General features: G+C 45.7%; 1 protein-coding gene across 2 annotated transcripts in view; it reads right to left on the bottom strand.

The window, feature by feature from the left end:
• The window catches only part of ARHGEF40 (Rho guanine nucleotide exchange factor 40), a 277,055-nt gene that overhangs the window by 121,304 nt on the left and 136,674 nt on the right, over positions 1-19,077 (bottom strand). For both annotated transcript variants that reach the window (XM_085600773.1, XM_085600764.1), the window contains exons 5-7: positions 13,775-13,901; positions 10,408-10,513; positions 9,587-9,676 (exon numbers count right to left, since the gene is read on the bottom strand). In XM_085600773.1, the coding sequence (XP_085456899.1) occupies positions 9,587-9,676; positions 10,408-10,513; positions 13,775-13,901 (323 nt within the window). The remainder of the gene's footprint in view (positions 1-9,586; positions 9,677-10,407; positions 10,514-13,774; positions 13,902-19,077) is intronic.

Genomic DNA, 19,077 nt, shown 5'->3' on the forward strand with positions numbered 1-19,077 from the left:
TGCACTATGGCAATCTGTGTTAACATTGTATATTGTTTTTCCAACTGTAATTGTGTAGTTCTTTATAATTTTATGACTATATGCCTGAATGTTGCATTGCAGAAAAGCATCTGCACAATACAGTAAGCTTGGGATGGTTATGATGACAAGAGAAAGAAAAACTCCATTGGCCTGATTGGTTCATTGGGAAAAGTTATGTCAGGTGTCATGGGTCGGATCAGTTTTTTTATAAATCATTGCAACAAAGGCAGTAAGCCAGATTTATTTATTGTGAAGAACAAAGCCAATAGGCCTGTGAGGGTGTTTTATGATTATACTGTGTTATAGCCCGTGGACAGGTATTTGATCACCTGGATCTCCCAGATTACCATAGTATGCTAAGGTTTTGGTGGTGGTTACCCGTTCTGATGACCCCTTGGGGTAAAAGATTTGCACTCTGATAATTCTTGTTAGGTTTTATTGTGAAAGACTGTATAATGCTTTGCCAACTGTAAATTTGTACATATTGGTCATTTTATGACCTATGTGTCTGACCCCATTTGGGGGGTCAACAGGGCTGACAAGGGCTACTGGGCACTAACCGTGCTGGCTGAGGTCCTTTTCCACTGATATCCTGGGGTTCCGCCTATTACGGCTCTACCAAATGGCCTGGTACAACCCTGTTCACACTTGACTCTCAGGGTAGCGAGGGGCGAGCAGTCAAAGTCTTTACAGGGAGGTAGTGTGGGGGCATAAGAGCTCAGATCTAAACAGTCAAATAGTAGGAACAATAATGAACTGTCCAGCCAAGTACGTATATATATATATATATATATTTTTTTTTTAAATAAAAGAAGCAGTGTGATCTCACAACAAAATAAATAACTACACAATTCAATAGGAATCACATTTACAGCGTTGCAAACTCTGAAAGGCACTTCACACCCTCTTATTCCCCTCTCCTGTTCTAGAAGATCTCCTATACCCCAATGGTTAGATGCCCAAATCAGTTCACCAGATCTCATCCTAGATGTTCACTAAAGAATTAAGTTTTAGGTCCTTGTTCCAGATTCCTCTGCATGCTTTTAGTCCCTGTTTTCGTTTGCAGACAAAGCCGTGCTTTAGCTGCTCGGTTGTTGTTGCAAATCTAGTGGTGTGCGGTGCGCAACTCAAAGCCCCGCCCTTTGCAGCTGCAGTTTTTAACTGTGGGGCCCTCAACGGGGACCTCCTTTTGGAACAGAAATCGCTCGACAGGGTCAGGGCAGCAGATCATGCAGTTCAGCAGTTGCCACCCCCTGAGGCTAGTGCAGATGGACACCCAGGAATAGCAGTGGCAGCCTTCAGGCACATTCATCAGCGGTCATTTGTCTTTGGCAGTTGCACCCTTCCAGGCTGATCTGGCTCCAGCTGCAGCTGTGACGTGGCTCCTCTTCTCCACCATCACCAGTGGCAGCGCCAATTCTCGGACCCACAGTGGGCTGCCAAATGACACGCTGGTGCTCATACTTGATGCAGTTCACATGGAAACAACTCAGAAAGCCTGGGGGACCCCTGACTAGATGGATTGCTCCTGGTTTCTCTGGGTGTTCCTTACATCGGGAACACTCCAGGCTTCTCAGCCCGCCATGTTAAACTAGGGGAATCCAAAATGGATCCCACTGGCCCTAGAACTTAGACTCTCACAACACACAAACTGATGCTCAATATTTGAGTTGGGTACTTGAGTACCATTCTTGAGTTCATTTCATTTCATAAAACTATATTCGGTTTTACAATGTGAAAACCATAAAAGTCACAATGTATATACACATCCCATAAAAAAAGTACATTAAAATAATTTACAGTCCATAGCCATAAAAGATTACAAATAAAAAATGGCAGGTACAATAAGTACGTTTCTGTGCTAAAAATAGAGAACACATAAGAGATATACCCTAAAACTATGAGTACCTCCTCCCCCTGAAATAACTAATATTCCAGGCAGGCCCTGGTTCTCAACAAAGATTTCAGATAGCCTACAATAAAGATTATACAGTCTGGTTTCAACAGCTGTAAATACAAAAGTGCTGGGCGAATCTGGTTAAAATTAAGCCTCTTTAAGAGGGGGAGTAAAAAATGTCTCCGAGGTACTTCATAGAATTTACAGAGGAACATAAAGTGTAGCAGGTCCTGTGGAGACAGGTTGTCGCAACCACAGGGTGCTAACACCTGTCCTCTGCTACACCCTTTCGGAACGGCAATTAAAAGATGGAAAAAATCGAGACGAAACCTGGATAGTAAAAACCGCTCATAGGTGGTCCATGTTCCCAAAAGGTATGGCTCAGCCAATGGATGGGTTTTTAGCGTCAGAAATTTACAGACACTTGGTTTACATAATTCCTGTTCATCTCTTTCTAGCTTCCTGGTGCAAATAAATGCTTTTTTAACCAGTTCCACATCCTTTTTTGTTATAGTTGACGGTTTTGAGAAAAGTTCCGGGCGCCCCAACTCCGTAAAGCGACCTCTAACATACTGCAACCATGGAATTCTGGACATTTGTTCCAGGGTCATACAGTCTGTTAGGATCTGCTGGGTGAGCTTTAGCTCCTTGTTTGGCCAGCACTTAAGCCAGAACACTAGGGGACGCAAGGCAATAGTATCACCTAAAAATGGGGCCCCCAGTTCTTCATGAGCTATTAGGTTATATAAACAGGTTGGCATTCCCAGTAGGCGCTTTAAAAAGTTATTCTCTGCCACCTGCAGCGCATCAGCTGTGGTATACCCCCAGACTTCACTACCGTAATATGCAGTTGACACACCCTTAGCCTGATAGATTTTCAGCAAGGCTGCAAGTGGGCGCTTCCCCATCTTAGCAGCAAAGTTGAAAATGGCAGCAGTTATTCGGATAAGCTCCCCCTTTTTCCTTAGAGTACCATTCTTGAGTTATTTATGGTGATAAGCAAATGGCAAAGGCTTTTAGGCCTGATGGGTCACATGTTACAGACTGTATGCCTGATTCTCTCAAAGTTATATCAAATACCTAAGATAACAAACATTGATGTGGGCCCCCGTGACCAACATTGGCAAAAGCACGGACTCAACATCATCTCCTACGACGACACACAACTCATCCTCTCTCTGACTAACAATCCATGAGCCCTCAAAGACAAGTTCCAAACACAACACCAACAAGACCGAAGTACTCATCTTCTGGAAAGGAAAGGACACACACTGGAATGACAAATGGTGGCCCCCGGAGCTGGGCCCAACCCCGATAGCCAAAGAACACCCCCACAACCTTGGCACCATCCTTGACAGCCAGCTATCCATGAAGACGCAAGTCAGCGCTGTCTCCAACGCCTGCTTCCTCATGCTCTGTATGCTCAGGAAGGTGTTCAGATGGCTCCCGACTAACACCAGACAATCGGTCATGCAGGCTCTAGTCACCAGCAGACTCAACTATGGCAACTCCCTCTACAGAGGAATAACAGCCTAATTCATGAAGAAGCTGCAGACAATCCAAAACACAGCGGCCAGGCTCATCCTCAACCTCCTCAGACAGACGCACATAACCCCTCACCTCGGAAAACTCCACAGGCTACCAGTCATGAAGATATGCCAGTACAAGCTACACATCCACGCATACAAGACCTTACACAAGGAAGGACCTGCGTACCTCAATCAACATGTAACCTTTCACCAGCCCACAGGGAAACTCAGATCCAGATCCCTCGCCCTAACTGCCACCCGTCACATCCGACACACAACCAGCGGAGGCCGTTCTTTCTTCCATCTGGCAGTCAAGACCTGGGACAACCACCCCCCTACACCTCAGAGCCTCACCATCACTCCAGCAATTCAGGAAGGACCTCAAGACATGAATGTTCAACCGAAAGGAGAACAGGCAGTTTATCAGACAGCGCCTCGAGTCCCTCACGCGTGATGCAGCCACCCTTTACAAATCCTGACTGACTGATTGATAGGTCTTGTAGGAAGGTAGGATCTTTCTGCATGATTACCCCCACTTTATGCCTGATGCTAAGCTGTATTTTGACTAGTCTGACTGGGATCCTCCTAATCAGGACCCCAGTCTATCTGCTTTCTCCCTAAAATGTTGGGTTGAGTACTTAGGTGCATTCCAGATTGGATACTAGGGTACCCTTATCAGTCCCTAGTATATGGTATGAAGGTAGCCAGGGCATAGGGACCCCAGAGGACTCCCATGGCCTGAAGCATGCATTATGCCACCAATGGGAGACCATGCAAAATGGAACTACAGGCCTGCCATTGCAGCCTGTGTAAGATGGTGCATGCACCACTTACTGAAGATATAGGTTTACTATATCTAAGGGTCACTACACTTAAAACCCATAAGATACCCCTATAGTAGGCATTTGCAATCCTGAAGGCAGGGTGCTTGGTTCTAAGTGACAAGGTGCCCCTGCATGAGTACGAAACCCCTGCAGCCTACAGAGTCCATTCTCCCGGGTTGTCAGGGAAGCAGCCATATACTATATAGAGGAACACCACGTAATTATGCGATAATCATCTCGAAATTGGCTGCAACAAATCCTATTATGTTTGGTATCAAACATGTTGGAACCATACCTCCACACCGTAAACGATGAGGGAGGTATGATTCCAAGCACTGGAAGAGCGCTCCATTAGGCTCTCAGTGTTCCCTGTACCAGTCTTCTAGACCCAGAAAATGGTTGCTGCCGACCAGACACACATTTCTGCCCTCCTGCTGCTGAGCCAAGCTCGAGCAGAGGAAGGTGCAACAATAGGCATCCTGTCACAGGGAGGTGTGACCACCTCCCAGACAGGAATTAGTGTATTGGGACCAGGTGGGTGCGCTTGCCAGCTCCAGAAAGTCTGCATGAGGGGCACACTTGCTGTCCCCATGCATAGTCGAGTTCAAACCAGTTTTGGGAGCCGTTGGCTCCTGCTCTGGCGCGAAACTGGACAAAAAACATGGGAGTAACCTCCCCCTGTCCAGACTCTCCCCTGGTAGGGTCCCCTGAATCTTCCCAACCCTTTCCCTACAGTACTTAAGGGCTTACCTGGGTGTAGATCCCTAGAGTCGTCGTGGGATAAGGTTCAGTTCAGACACCACTGCACTTCTACCGTCTGGGCACTCTTGACTTTGCTGGACTTCGTTTGGGCCTGACTTCGTCTCCGTTCCAGTCTGCTGCATCGTCTGTGCCTGTGCATCAAACAGGAACCTTCCAAGGCCTATGAAGCATCAAAGACACCTGAAGTAATCTCCCTTGGAGTGAAGGAGTCACTCCCCTGTGTTTGCAGGCACCGCAACTAAGTCGACCGGTCTCCAGATCCTGAGCTCCTCCAAACTCCGTGGGCTCTGCAACACAGGTGGTAGTTTTCCACAGCTCTTGAGGCCTGCCCTGCCCTCTCACCAGGTTTGAGGCCAGTATCCCTCGTAGGGGTTGTAATAACTGAACCCCTGTGACCCTTGTCCAACATGCAGTTGCAAAGGCTTGTTAGTTTCTTTGCAAGAAGATCTTCGGGCTCCAAGTAGCCCCAACCTCGTGCACCTATAGGGACCAGAATCTTCAGCCACACCACATCGTGTGCATCGTGGCCTGCATCTTTTGGTGAGCTGCTTGAGGTCCTCTCGCGACTCAAGTGCCTCTTGCCTGTGGGTCCACTTGAGGGTCACACTTGTTTCTTTTGGGCTCCCCTGACTGCTCTGGGCCTGCCCTGATTGCCCTGTCTTTGATGAGTCCCCTGGACCTTGCTGGTCCCGAGGTTGCTCCTTCTTTGATTCCTGCGTGGCTTGCCTTTGTGATCCCACCGGACACCGACCACTCAGCACTCAACATCCTTTGTGGGACAGCTCGTGCATGGCTCCTGGTCCTCCTCAGTGTCACCTGATCCTTACAGCTGCAGAGTCAAGGTCATCGTCATCCATCCTGCAACACCCGACAATCGGAGGGCATTGGTCTTCCAAGTCTCCTTCTTCACCAGTGGCACTTTCCTTAGCGCGCCATGGGGGTTGACTGCGGTTTCCGACACCACTTCACATGTATGCACCCGGCTTCCTTGGTGTAGGTAATGTGGGTACTAGGGTATGCACGGGTGGGGTAGCTCTCCAACCTTCTGTCTTCCACTGGGTTTCTTCAGGGTCCACTGGGTTGGGTCCTTAATCTTTAAAAATCCAATTGCGACTTACACATAGAGTTGTACTGAGCACGTGGTCGTGTTTCCACATTGCACACGCTCTCCATGGGGTCCCTATCTACTCGCCTTGGGTGGTTCCTTGGGGTCCCAGCACTTCTACCTCCTCTCGACACTGTATTGACTCAAGTCGTGGTTCTTATACAATTTTCTTAGTATATGGTTTGGTCCCCCCTGGGCCACTGTGTATTTAGTGCTATTTACTGTGTTTCTTTGCTAAAGTATTTGGCGCATTGCATTTATCTCCGTGTAGGAGATACTGGAACATACTAGAGAGTATTATATAATAAATACATATTTTTATAAATACTTGGGTGTGGTTCTTTTTCACTTAATCTATACTATAAGATTGCATTCTGATAAAACAAGCTGCTTTACACTACTTCTGGACTAAGCCTGGAGGGTGCTCTCCACAGCTACCACCTAGAGAGCTTTCTAAGGTTGTCTAAGACCTCTTGAATCACCATAAGGGTTGTCTGGACTGGTGCAAGGTGCCCACTTACATGAGTGGACATCTTATACTAGGCCAGCCTCTCACAGGTCTAATCTGTTTTTATAGGCAAGTTATGATAAAGGCAGCAGACCTGACATATTGAGTGAGAAAACATATGTTAAAGTCAAAAGGCTTTTAAGGGTTGATCGTTATTGCACTTTCTATACATTATACACAATACCATTGCAATATGACAGCCTGCTGCCATCTTTCATTTTTACTCATTTTTTATTGCGTGCATATGCCCACAACATTTAGGCGATGGCTGTTTTTTTTCATTTTTTCTACATTTATTCTTTAAATTCATCTTGCCTATGCATGTTGAGTCTGTGTGCTTTATCGTGGATGGGTGAATGCAAGAATGAACCACTGAGTGGATGGGTGAATAGATGGCTGAGTGAAATGATGATCGAGAGAGTGCATGTATCATGAGTTATCAGGAGCCTAAAATCACCACTGACTGTAGAGGCATTATCAGTTGGAACCCAGGCCTGTTGGTATTGCCAACGCTTGTTACAGGAGGATTATATTGGAGCAAGCTGCGAAAAGGAGCAGGTTAGCTACTCCTGGCCACTAATATCTCCAAGTAACTTACACTCTATGAATATTTGCTGGGATGAGTTACTCGTTGCCTGCAAGGAGTAACTAATTAACTATGAAAAGGTATTGTGATGCGTTTTACAGGTAGTACATGGAGCTCGGGCTCGGCTCCACTATGAGTTATCTTGCTTACCCACCTCTAGACTCCGGTAATCGACAGCACAGTCGACAGAAATGATAAAGGTGGAAGACACAGTCAGGGAAAAGAGACGGGCAGGACTACAAAAGGGCAGTGAGACACACACTGTCGCACAGGGACAACGATATTATGCGACATGGACACCCTGTGGCACAGTCACTAGGGAGACATATTCGCATGTGGGGGCACGACCACTGAGAAGGACACCGAAACTAAGTGACAAAGACACAGTGAGACAGGCAGCAGGCAAGCATACGCATTCTGGGGAATGTGGGTTACGAAACATTCATGGGACATAGGTGTTGGGGGAAATGGGGACACAGACAGGAGAAGGGCATGGTCAGTGGAGGACAGAGAGAGACAAGAAAACTCTGGGACATGGACAGTGGGAGACATAAACATAAGGCGGGACAGATACTTGGGAAACAGTGGGAAAGTTCGGAAATGAGGATCTAGGGTCATGTAGAGATAGGAACTGGGAGAGGCAGAGACAGGCATTGCCCGAGAAAGACATGAACATACACAAACCAACAAAGGAGAAGTCACTTCCCGACATGGGAAGACACTGAGACGGTCTGTGTGATACTGACATGGGGTCAAAATTAACAGGGTCACAAACATGGGATGGTACAGACATGGGAGAAACATGGACATGCAGAGCCACAGCCGCTTGGGGCCAGACAAGAAACTACATGATGCTCTGGGAAGCACAGGTAAACAGTAGGGGACATAGAGTCAGCTACTAAACTAGGTTAAAACTTAATCCAGACAAAACCGAAGTGATTCTGATCGGGGGTGCCCTGAACCCTTGGAATGCACATTTTTGGACAAGTGAATTGGGTTCTCCCCCCACTCCTTCCGCTTCCGCCAAGAGTCTAGGGGTGATCATCAATAGTGACCTCACTATGAAATCCCAGATAGGAGCAGTGACCTCTACCTGTTTCTTTCAGCTCAGAAAGATCAGAAGATTACTTGCTCGAGAAGCTCTGATCCAGGTGGTCCTAGCCATGGTGATTTCACACCTGACTATGCCAACTCTTTATATTTCGGCATCCCTTTATATCTTACTAAAAGATTGCAGTTGGTGCAGAATCAAGCAGCCAGGCTGATATTTCAGCAACACTGATGGGAACACGTTTCACCCATTATGGAAAAATTACATTGGCTTCCTATCCCACAAAGATGTGCATTTAAAGTTGGCTGCCTCATTTTTAAGTCCCTGCATGGTGCTAGCCCAAAATTCATATCCCGGCTTGTTCAAAAATACATACCTTCCCGGAGCTTGCGCCCCGCTCATAAGAACCTCCTAATCATTCCTTCATACAAACGGAAACGACTAAATGGTTGTAGGTTTAAAGTATTGGCACCCAGCTTCTGGAATTCTCTTCCCTTGGACATCAGAACCTGCACTGAATTCTCTAGATTCAGGAGGCTTCTCAAGACTTGATTATATATCCAAGCTTATACCTAAAACCCAGTAGATGATCAAACACACGGGGCTCCAGCAATATCCTAGGTTAGCGCCAAGAAACCAATCGGTGTGTGTGCGCTCTAAAAGAAATTTAACATAACATTTAACATAACATATGTTTAATACATGGCAGTCTGTTCAAAACCTGACATTCAGAAAAGCTCATGAGTGCGCCCACAGTGCTAGAAGACCATACCAATGGCAGAGGTGTGCGAGTGATATGAATACAAAGTAACATAACCATCCACCCAAACTGGTTTCAAAATCTGAAAATCAAAATTAGCTGATGAAAAAGGAAATGCATTATAGTAACTGCGAGGGCATTTAAAATTAGTTACAGTTTTAGCATCAAAGGTTTAACAAGTGTCACTTGTGATTCCTTTGTGGATGTAGCAATAAATCCAATTTTTATTTAAAGTTGTGAGATATGTTTTGATTCTTAGACCCTAAGTGATCCATTGAAATATCCCCATGTTCTGATACTGCAGAGGCGGAAATGACTTTCACTAGGCTAGGGCCCTTTCCATGACTTTTACTGGGGCAGAAACTGTTTGTACAGCTACAAGTGTGCTAGTAATACCTGACATACATACAACTGGACCCGTATAACATGCCAAGAGAACAGCCTGAAGTGAGATAGAAAGGGCTAGAAAGAGCATCTCACAGGTGTGCCCAACACCAGACTTCCAAAACCACCCCGCCCCTATCCGACACCAGAGATACAGACCTGGAGAAAGGCCGTTTCATCAGTGGCAGAATCCGCCTCCGTCTTCTCCATCAGAATGATTGTGGAGCTGATGGACCGCGGCAAGGTTTCCTGATGAAGACCAAAGGAACATCATGGATATGGCACGACAAGAAGAGGGAGCAGTAGAAACAAAGAACAATACACGACTGATAGAGGGAGGACCACAGCATGAGTTTGGAGAAAGGAGTCCCAAACATAAAAAAAGAAGAAATACCAGAGTGAGGATGGAGAGAACTTGTTAGGGTACTGGTACTAAGGAAACTGAGTGACATGGAGAAAGGAAGGAGACACTGAAATATGGGGAGGGAAGGAGATGGAGGAGGAAAGGAGAGAGATGCTAGGTAGAAAAAGAGATGATGCAGGTAAAAGAGACATGGGAGAGCTATAGAGAAGAGATAAGAGGGTCAATGAGAGGTGAGCAAAGAAGAGAGAAATGTTGAGGGGGGAAATAAGAAAGGTATAAAAAAGGATGGAAAGAGCGGCAAAAAAGAGATCTGAAGGAAGAAAGAACAACGCAGTTGGTCTGAGGATACAGAAAGGAAGGCAGGAACAGATAGAGGGATAGATGAGGAATGAGTATAACAGAAAATGGCCCCAAAGATTAACCAAGAGTGCTAGAGACAGAAAGGGGGCAAGAGAAATGACAGTTGGTGAAGAAAGACTGGGTCTGAGGAAGTGAGATGGAAAAGGGAGTAGAAGCGGAACAGGAGAAGAAGGAGGACTAGAGGGATAGAAGTGAGAGACCAAGAGAGAGGAGACGTGGAGGGACTGAATTTGGTGGACAGAGAAATGCCAAATACCTGCAGTTCTTTGAGAGCTCGAAGGAGGACTTCACTGGGGGGCTGAGATGCTCCCGGACTACGGAGGTCAACAATCACTGCTAATCCCAGATCTTGCAATTCCTTCCTAGAATGAAAGATAGGGAGACGTGGTCTCATGAGAGACAGCTGACATGAGGGAAAAAGAGAGAGACCTAGAGAATGGTATTCAGAGGCAAATGAAAAGAATGTTTAATGAGAAAAACGAGATTTGATGGGAGAGTTGGTGTGGGGAAAGAGAGATCACTTGAAGAGATGCTAAAGAGGGATCGAGAGATGGAGTTGAGATAGAGTTAAATCCAAAAGAAGTTGTTTAGTAATGGAAGTGGGACCTACTAGAAGAGAGAGTGGTTAATGAGAGAATCTTAAATATAGGATGGTTTGGACGTTTGGTGAGAGAAAGGTGCTTCAATGGAAGCATGTTTGAGCAGCAGCAAGAGAATTTAATAAGGAATTTAATGGGAGAGAGAAAGCAAGGGAGATGGTTTATGGAGAGAGAGAGAGATGCAGGCTAAAGCCAGGTAAGTCAGACATTTATGCAGTGTCTGGGCCAAAAAAGCACAACTGGGATGCCCACAGGACGAGGACCTATTTCAAAGTTTAAAAATATACCCTAGAGTGAAGAAGAAAACAGCAGATCCAGCACCTTGCATGTTCTAGTGGCATTAGCCGCCCCGTCATTAATACATAAGGCAGGCTGGCTTTAAGATCTATAAATACTTCTTGCAGAAGGAACACTTTGAGGGTGCCGGGCTCGAGTCTGGGGAACAATGGCCACTCTGCCCCCCTTTCTGACAGGCCAGGTGAAGGTAGCTCTAGTCTCTGCAGGAGCTTTACAAGTTTAGGGGAGGTATGGCAGGCAGTAACAGCAGGGCACTTTTAAGGGCTGCACAGAGAGGCCAACACCAGTACTGCCCAAATAGGAATCATCACACTGACTTGTGCTGATGCTGTAGATTCAAGCTTGCTCCCAAACTGAAATCTTAGTGCTGCTCTTCCACCAAGTCGTATTTGTGGGCACAACAGCAACATCACACTGTCTGCAGCGCGATTCATTCTGGGACACCCAGTATTACCCCTTCCATCTATTCCTCATTACATTGCTCACTTGTGTGGTATTTCAAATCCACCGACAGGCATCCCGCTACCTTATCGAAACTCTCCAAACGTTTCCTATGACTTTCATTTCTCTTCTTAGACCTCCTCCCATCGTATTCGCCTATAATAGTGTTAGGACTAGTTTTTGCAGAGCTACAGAAGTCCTATGCTCCCCCTCTTGGTCCCTACTGGGATATCATTGGTCTAGTCATGGTAAAGGAAAAGAGCGTTGAGGTTCCAGGAGACAAGACATTCAATGGTCTAGGATGAGTATGAAATTAGAGAAGTACTTACAGACATGGGGCGACTAATTATCACTTGCATGAAATTATATTATCTCATGGGCTCATGAGCATGAACCTCAGGCTTCATGTTCTGTTCTCAGTGGTGACATCATCACTTGTGGAATATCAAGGATACTTTATACGAATGGGTGTACAAGCGCTGACGGAACCGGTCCAGTACTGAAGGAACAGCCTTATCGTACTTTATCATGAGGGTTTCGGAGTGACCAATTCTATAGAAGCTTCTTGCAAATGTTCCAGGAAGTCAAGCAGAGGGTAGCGTAGGTAAAAGTTTACTTCCCCCGCTTCTTACCAATCTTCTTCTGCATAGCAGTGATGTAGACATGTTTTTCCTCTCTCTTAGACATGGAACCCAAACTTGCCCCAAGGCAAGGCTGAATTACAGCCGGAGATAGTATGCGGAAGCCTCAACTGTGGCAAGTGACAGGAAGAAATGTCAGGCCAGAGTTAAAAGGGAATCTACTGCACTATATTTTAGTTCTGCTGGGGACGGGAGATGGTGGATGACAAAGAGCTGGCAGCCAGGAGATGCTACGTCTCAAAGAACAGTGTGAGGAATATTCTGTTCCACATGAAGGAAAATGTGGGCTTTCCTTTACAGGTCCCAGCTCCAGAGACCAAGAACACATTATACAGTCAGTACGATCAGATCTCAATCTCCAAAAAGTGGAGAAGTGTGGCTCAATGATTAGAGCGGCAGACCCTGATGCAGAGGTCTAGCCCGGGACCAGGGTTCAATTCCCCGCCTCGGCGGGTCTTGGGCTCAAAACTTCCACGGACCTGATAATTCTCGCCTCGGTGCCGTTCCAATCATGGAGTCCCACTCTGCAACTCTGGGCAATAGCTTGCTTAATCTCCACAACGGCCCCCACAACGCTAAGGATGCCTGGCCTCCACCTTGGGGGTGCCCAGGAGTGGACACCTCACAGGGAAAGCCAGGATGGGTTCCACAGCGGTATTCGTACAAGCGCCTTGAGACCCTTGCGGGTGAGTAGTGCGCTATACAAGTATCAATTTACAAAATCATGGTACACTAATCATTTGAGGATGTTCGAATAAGAAAATGTGTAAAGCCTGAGAACATTAACCTCACAAGGTTCATTTAATGTGCAGGTAAATACCAAGGACATCCACTGCCACGGCTTTATCATCATCATTCAATGGATTGGGCCAACCAGGAACAACGTATGAAGATCATTTGAAGCAACGAACATTTTGAAACCGTGTTGGTCTCCTTTATTGCTGAGAAATAGTTATTTAATATGGCAATCCAAAGTTACAAGGATGGTGCTGTTTGTGGGTAGAAGCCTGGGAGTGGCTTCATGAATGCTATGTGAAGAAGACTGCGTTGGGTCACTATTGACTCACCGTTGGTAACATTATGTCGCATGGACCACACAGAAGCATTCTTGTTGCTGGTGAGAATGAAACCAGAATGGGGCCCAAGTGTGTAGTGTCACTCACTTTTCTTGCTACAACTATGCCGAATTCAAAAATCATCTTTAAGCTGTCTGATCCCCTACACTCTAACAACCATGTACACCATGACTGCATCCTTGAGATTAACTGCAGAATGATCAGAAAGCCCCTCAAACACATCTGAACAAAATGGATATTATGGTCTGAGGCGACCCATCCAAGGCTCCGATACCACTGTCCTGACCACATTCCAAGGGCCTAACCCCATTGTCAGCCTCATTAAAAACCTAGATGCGATAATGCACTTGCTTAGTCAAGTACTGCTTTTAAAGTGGGTGGTCTACTGCAGACATGAAACAGACCCCGGTGGATGGACAGTCTTTTACTGACATCTGCGTGCTGGTGAAGTAACACTACCCAGGGGAGGTACATGCAAGAGCTGCTCCAGACACGGAGGTACCCGAAGATTAAACTAAAGATGTAACCGAGGACAGATACCCCTTGAAGAAGGAGGGTGTTACTTGTACCTCAGGAGGGAGCGAAGGTGTATGAGAACATTGACAAGGTCTCGCTGGTCGCTGAGGGAGTGGTATCCAGAGTCCGGCATCTGTGGGGCGACGACCAGAAGGGTACTGCCACTACTGGCCACACCACCTGTGGGAAAAGAAGCAGAGGTCAGTCACTCACACCCTACACCTCACAGCTCTGAGAGAGGACTCCTTCAAGTAAAGGAGGTGTCAGATAATGAGGGATGTACAACGAACAGATGTCTCTTTAACATGTTTTAAGGGATGAATCACCTCTTGTATGTAAAGTCATCTAAAAGGGCATGAATCGGGTCTTCTAATGTGAGATGCCTCTCAATGCATCAAGGATATCTCTAAGAGAAGTGCTTGCCTTGAGGGGTATGCAGGCCCTTTTACGGACCATGGGTAATATGATAATGACGGCGCATCTGAACTTGACATATCACATTGTACAAGAGATATCTCTGATGGAGAGATGACGCCTCAGGTATGATGAGAGCTAAGTAGTACAGACCTTAGGAAAGTCACAGTAAGGCGCGGGTTGAATGACGGGTAGAATCCATCACCATGGGATTGAGAATTTGAAGCTGCCCTGAAGGTCTCTGAGGAGAGCAGCTTAGGGATGCTTGGCATGCGAATAACTCTGTTCCAGCTCGAACAGCTTCTCATAGGCACATGAGCGCGATATGCAAGTGGGTGTTGCTTCCAGCAGTCCCAGAAAGGAACCACCACAATGTAGCATTGTGGAGGTCGGCAGTAGTGCCTTTCTATCTGACGGACGTCATTGGCCGTGTTAATCTGTATCCTCAGAGACGAGCACTACAAGCCCGGAGATGAATTGGAACAGATGAGCTTAAAATACATCAATATATTAAAATACACACTAGCAGATACTTTAGACAAAGGACGATTATTTTCAGTGCAGCTGGAAGAAAGCTTATGAGCGTACACATTTAATTTGTGAACCAAAAAGCGGTAATCCCAACAACACATAGGCATGACAGCTAAGGAACCTGCAAGGGAAATATATAAAACCCCACTGGTTCCTAATTACGAACTACATGAAATATTGCTTTTGCTGTCTAACAAAATAGCAACTTGAGCGCTGTGGTTTTGATATTGCACCCTCACACTAGGATTGTTAACTGACATTTGTATCTGTACCAGTGGAGGGGAGAGGAGCTCCCAGGCTCTCCCATGTACAGGTTGCGCATTCTTCTACAACTGTGTTTTCCCTCTACACGAGGTACAGTGCAACTGATGATGGAGGGAGGTGTATGTATTCAGGGGGAGACATTGTGGGATCTGCGCACAACTGAGGTCTCCTTCACACTGCCCTTGACCAACTTTAGAGGTTACAGCTGGCAAGCCCTTTGTTCCCTGGGTCGATAGTCAGAAACTGTAGCTTTCCTGTGGCCTGAAGAGGAACACTGCTGATCCCACACTACACTACTCCGCCCTGACACTACATCCCAAACGTCCCACTTATATTTCTATGTTGCGGTTGTGATATCTGGGAACAATCCACAAACTAATTTTTCAAGTTGCAATGAGCCCTTTTGTCCGTACAGGAAAGATGGAAAACATGGGAGATGGGGATGACTAGACGTGTGCTTGAAAGTATGAAAAAAGCTGAACTTTCGGTTCCCAGCTGCGACCGCCACTTTCAAAGATGAATACTGGGATCTGGCTCTCGACAGTCGTCTCCTATCCATTGCTAGATGGCATGGGCAGGATGCCAGGACCAATCCGACACTGTCCTGAGTTCAAATTAATAATCATGATAAATTAGTGCTGGGCATCTCTTTCCAGGGAATGCCCTAAAGCAGGGGATGGATTTGATGCAAGCAGTCATATATCGCAGAAGGGACACGAGAGACTGGATCAGGCCTCACACAGGTTAGACATGGTGTGTGGGCGCCAGCTGTTTACAGGCAGATGTGAAAGGAGAGCTACTTAGGCAGTAGACACCTCTCTCATGGGAACAGGTAAGAAGGCATCTACCCACTGGTGCATGAGTGAGTTGACACCACCCATCATTCTCCCCATCACCTGGGGATGAGGCAGCAGCCTGCGTTCATTGTAGGTGGAGGTACACCTCAGACGCGCCTCCTGTGCAGCAGAGGCTAGTATCTACCGGGTAAATAATACAAAGATGAGGGGGCATCTCCAAGGGGTGACTGAGATGTGAGCCACTGGGCAAGGAAATATATGTAGACTGTCACAGTGAGTACCCATGACAGACCCAAGTCATACTGACCCGATAAGAAGCATTGAGTATTCTCTGACTATAATACCCTCTTCTGCATTGTCGACGTAAGCCCGAAGTTCCACAACAGTATCATTTTGTATCACTGGTGGGTCATACTTACATCTCCCACGTATTTCTATTCTCATTTCTTCCTGTTTTACTTTGGCCAAGACATTTGTGAACCATTTGCCAATTTACTTTCAACTAGACAGCAAATAAGAATTTGTAGCCACGGCAGCCATGGGGAAAGCTGAGAATTCATCATGTAAAGTATCAAGTGGTGGCATCTATGGCTTTTGAGTTGGCAAGACTGATGTACACTGCTGATCAGAACTTCCATGTCAAGGGATTACCACTGACCTGGGCGAGGGGCTTTACTCAGAGGTGGCAGAGTGAGAGAGTACAGAATCTTCTAAAGTGGGTGATGCCCCTGTAGGCGATGCACATCACCTTCTTCCTGTGGGTTGGCATAATCTTGTGCAGAGGAAGGCATGTCGGTTGAAGGTGTTGGAATAGTGGGAGTTTACAACATTTGTGACGGTCTATGGACTAACTATGTGAATTTCCAATAATGTCCTACTTTTTATAATAGCGAGAAAAAAAGTGTGCAAAAAAATATTTTGTGGAGAAAAATAGCAAATTGTCGTTATTTGACTTTTTCCATCAAAGTATTTTGTTGAGAAAAAACATAGTTATGTGAAAACAGGAGAATTTTACCAGGGCCTTCATTGAAAGTGAAATTAATAATTTCGCAATTTTAATGAAATTGCAACATTACAATTGTAATCTTGTAAGGCAAAATTAATTAGAGCCTGACTCGAGTTACTGCAGTACATCTGGCTAATTTCCTTAGGTGCATTTTTAGTAACGTTAGATATGTAGCACAGCAATTGGCAGCGATCGACAAGACACAAACTTGTTTAGGAGGAGCCGGTTGACAAAGATCCTCTGGTATGTAAGAGGTTCATTTGTCTGAAGAATATTTCCAGACCTACACATTTGAAATGGAGGACTGCTGTTAATTAGGTTGTAAATGCATTCAATTCATGGCCGGACAATCAAGCTTTGTCTCTGAAATAAATTTCAGCCAAGCTCCCTGTGCTTTTATGCGGAATCAAGATTAGCAATGTTGATGATGTCAAAGCTCCAGATTTTAACAATAGTCTTTTTATGGCAGAAGATTTTTGTTTTTATGCCACTAGACGAACAAAGACCATATCTTCATCTGGAATTCATCCATTTTTACCTGAAAGAGACGCATTATCTTCTCAAAGTTCAACCATCTCACAAGATATCTGGTCCAAGATTTGTGATGTCATCATCTAGACCATACTGTAGGCAGATGAAAGGGCATCCCTCCAGTACTTCTGAGGGCACCGTATCATTTCTTAAATATGCAACTTTGCTATACTCTCTGTATGCCTTGAGGGCTTACCGCAGGCTGGCATCTCCCAGCAAGGGTGGCATTTTCAAGTTGTGCCAGAAGAGTGAAAAGGAGTGTCATAACATTTTGCAGAGTGAAATTTGCCTCAAGGGAGGGGGACCTGAAATATTGCTGCTGGAGTTACATCTGAGGTACAGGAGACCTCTGGATTTAGGGGGATACTGTGTTGGTATAGGAAGCTTTTCTTGGGGTACAGGAAAGATCTCTAAAGGCAGCAACTGTGGTGGTACAACACACATCTATGGAGTGTACAGGATACCTAGGGAGAGGGACGTATCTGGGGCAGAAACTAGTGGGTGTGTGGGAGATATCTCGATAGTGTGAGAGATGTCTGTTGAAGACTGGGAGGTGTCACTGGGAAGGGGAGGTCGAGATCTCCCACTTGCAGGCACGGTGTTGCTGGGGGCGTTTGAGTGATCTTCACGGATAGGGAGAAATACTGCAGGGTTTCTTATGACCGTTCCAGAGGCGTGTGATAGGAGGGTTAGTTACATGTCTCTAGAGTCAAAGGAAATGTCTCTGTAGGTGTGGGAGGGTTCCAAGGGTCTTGAGATATATTAATGGCATATCAGTCTGCCCTTGAAGAACACAGTCCCGTCTTTAAGTACGTTTCCAATCAAAATAAGTCTTCAGTAAGTAATACTTTCTTGCCTATTATAAACTTGATTAGCCATGAACTACAAAACGCATAGATTATCATATATTTTTGGGAAAGTTGATACTGCATGAGCATAAAAGGCTATCAACAGAGTAAGGGGATGTATGACGTTACAACGCATGCTGTTACAACGCATGCTGTTGCAACGAAAGTTTTACAACGCGAGTGCATTGACAACGCAGGACATTACAACACAAGTATTTACATCGACTTGCACTAGATGGCGTGCTAACATTAAAAAAGTGTAATTTACTATTCCAACTCCAGTCCACGTAACAGTAGGGAAGGTGTTGGGATAGTAAACTACACTATTTTTAATGTTAGCACGCCATCTAGTGCAAGTCGATGTAAAGACTTGCGTTGTAATGTCCTGCGTTGTCAATGCACTCGCGTTGTAACAGTTTCGTTGTAATGGTAGTGCGTTGTAAAAGTTGCGTTGTAAAGGTTGTTCCCCATTGAGAATATATGATATTAAATGTGAACATTACCTGCGTATGTTTAACTTCACAAGACTGCTTTATCTCTTCTTCGGGTCATGGCTTGGCCAGAATAAGACGGATGGGGTTCCTGCCTGCAGCAGTCTGATCGAAGAGTGGAGGAGACGGGCCCACGCACTACTGAGGTACCCCATACAAATCGGGGAACATGCATGGATCCTCGCCGGTAGACTGGTCATGGCTGCACTTTTGATCTTCACATATGCTTGGGATCATTGACCAGGTAGAGGTCTGGATTCTTTCTACATAGGTCTGAATGGGTGTACTATATTTGGGTATTAAACGAGTATGATGAAACAAATCTGTTAGAGTAAAGTGGATGATGCTTCTGCAGTGCTCCAGACGTCCTATGTTCAGTATTTCGTGCTGTAAATTGTTACATATATCAATCAATTAATCAATCAAAGAATTTGTAAAGCGCGCTACTTACCTGCGAGGGTCTCAAGGCGCTGG

This window comes from Triturus cristatus, chromosome 1_2, assembly GCF_964204655.1.
Source record: "Triturus cristatus chromosome 1_2, aTriCri1.1, whole genome shotgun sequence".
Taxonomy (NCBI): Eukaryota; Metazoa; Chordata; class Amphibia; order Caudata; family Salamandridae; genus Triturus; species Triturus cristatus.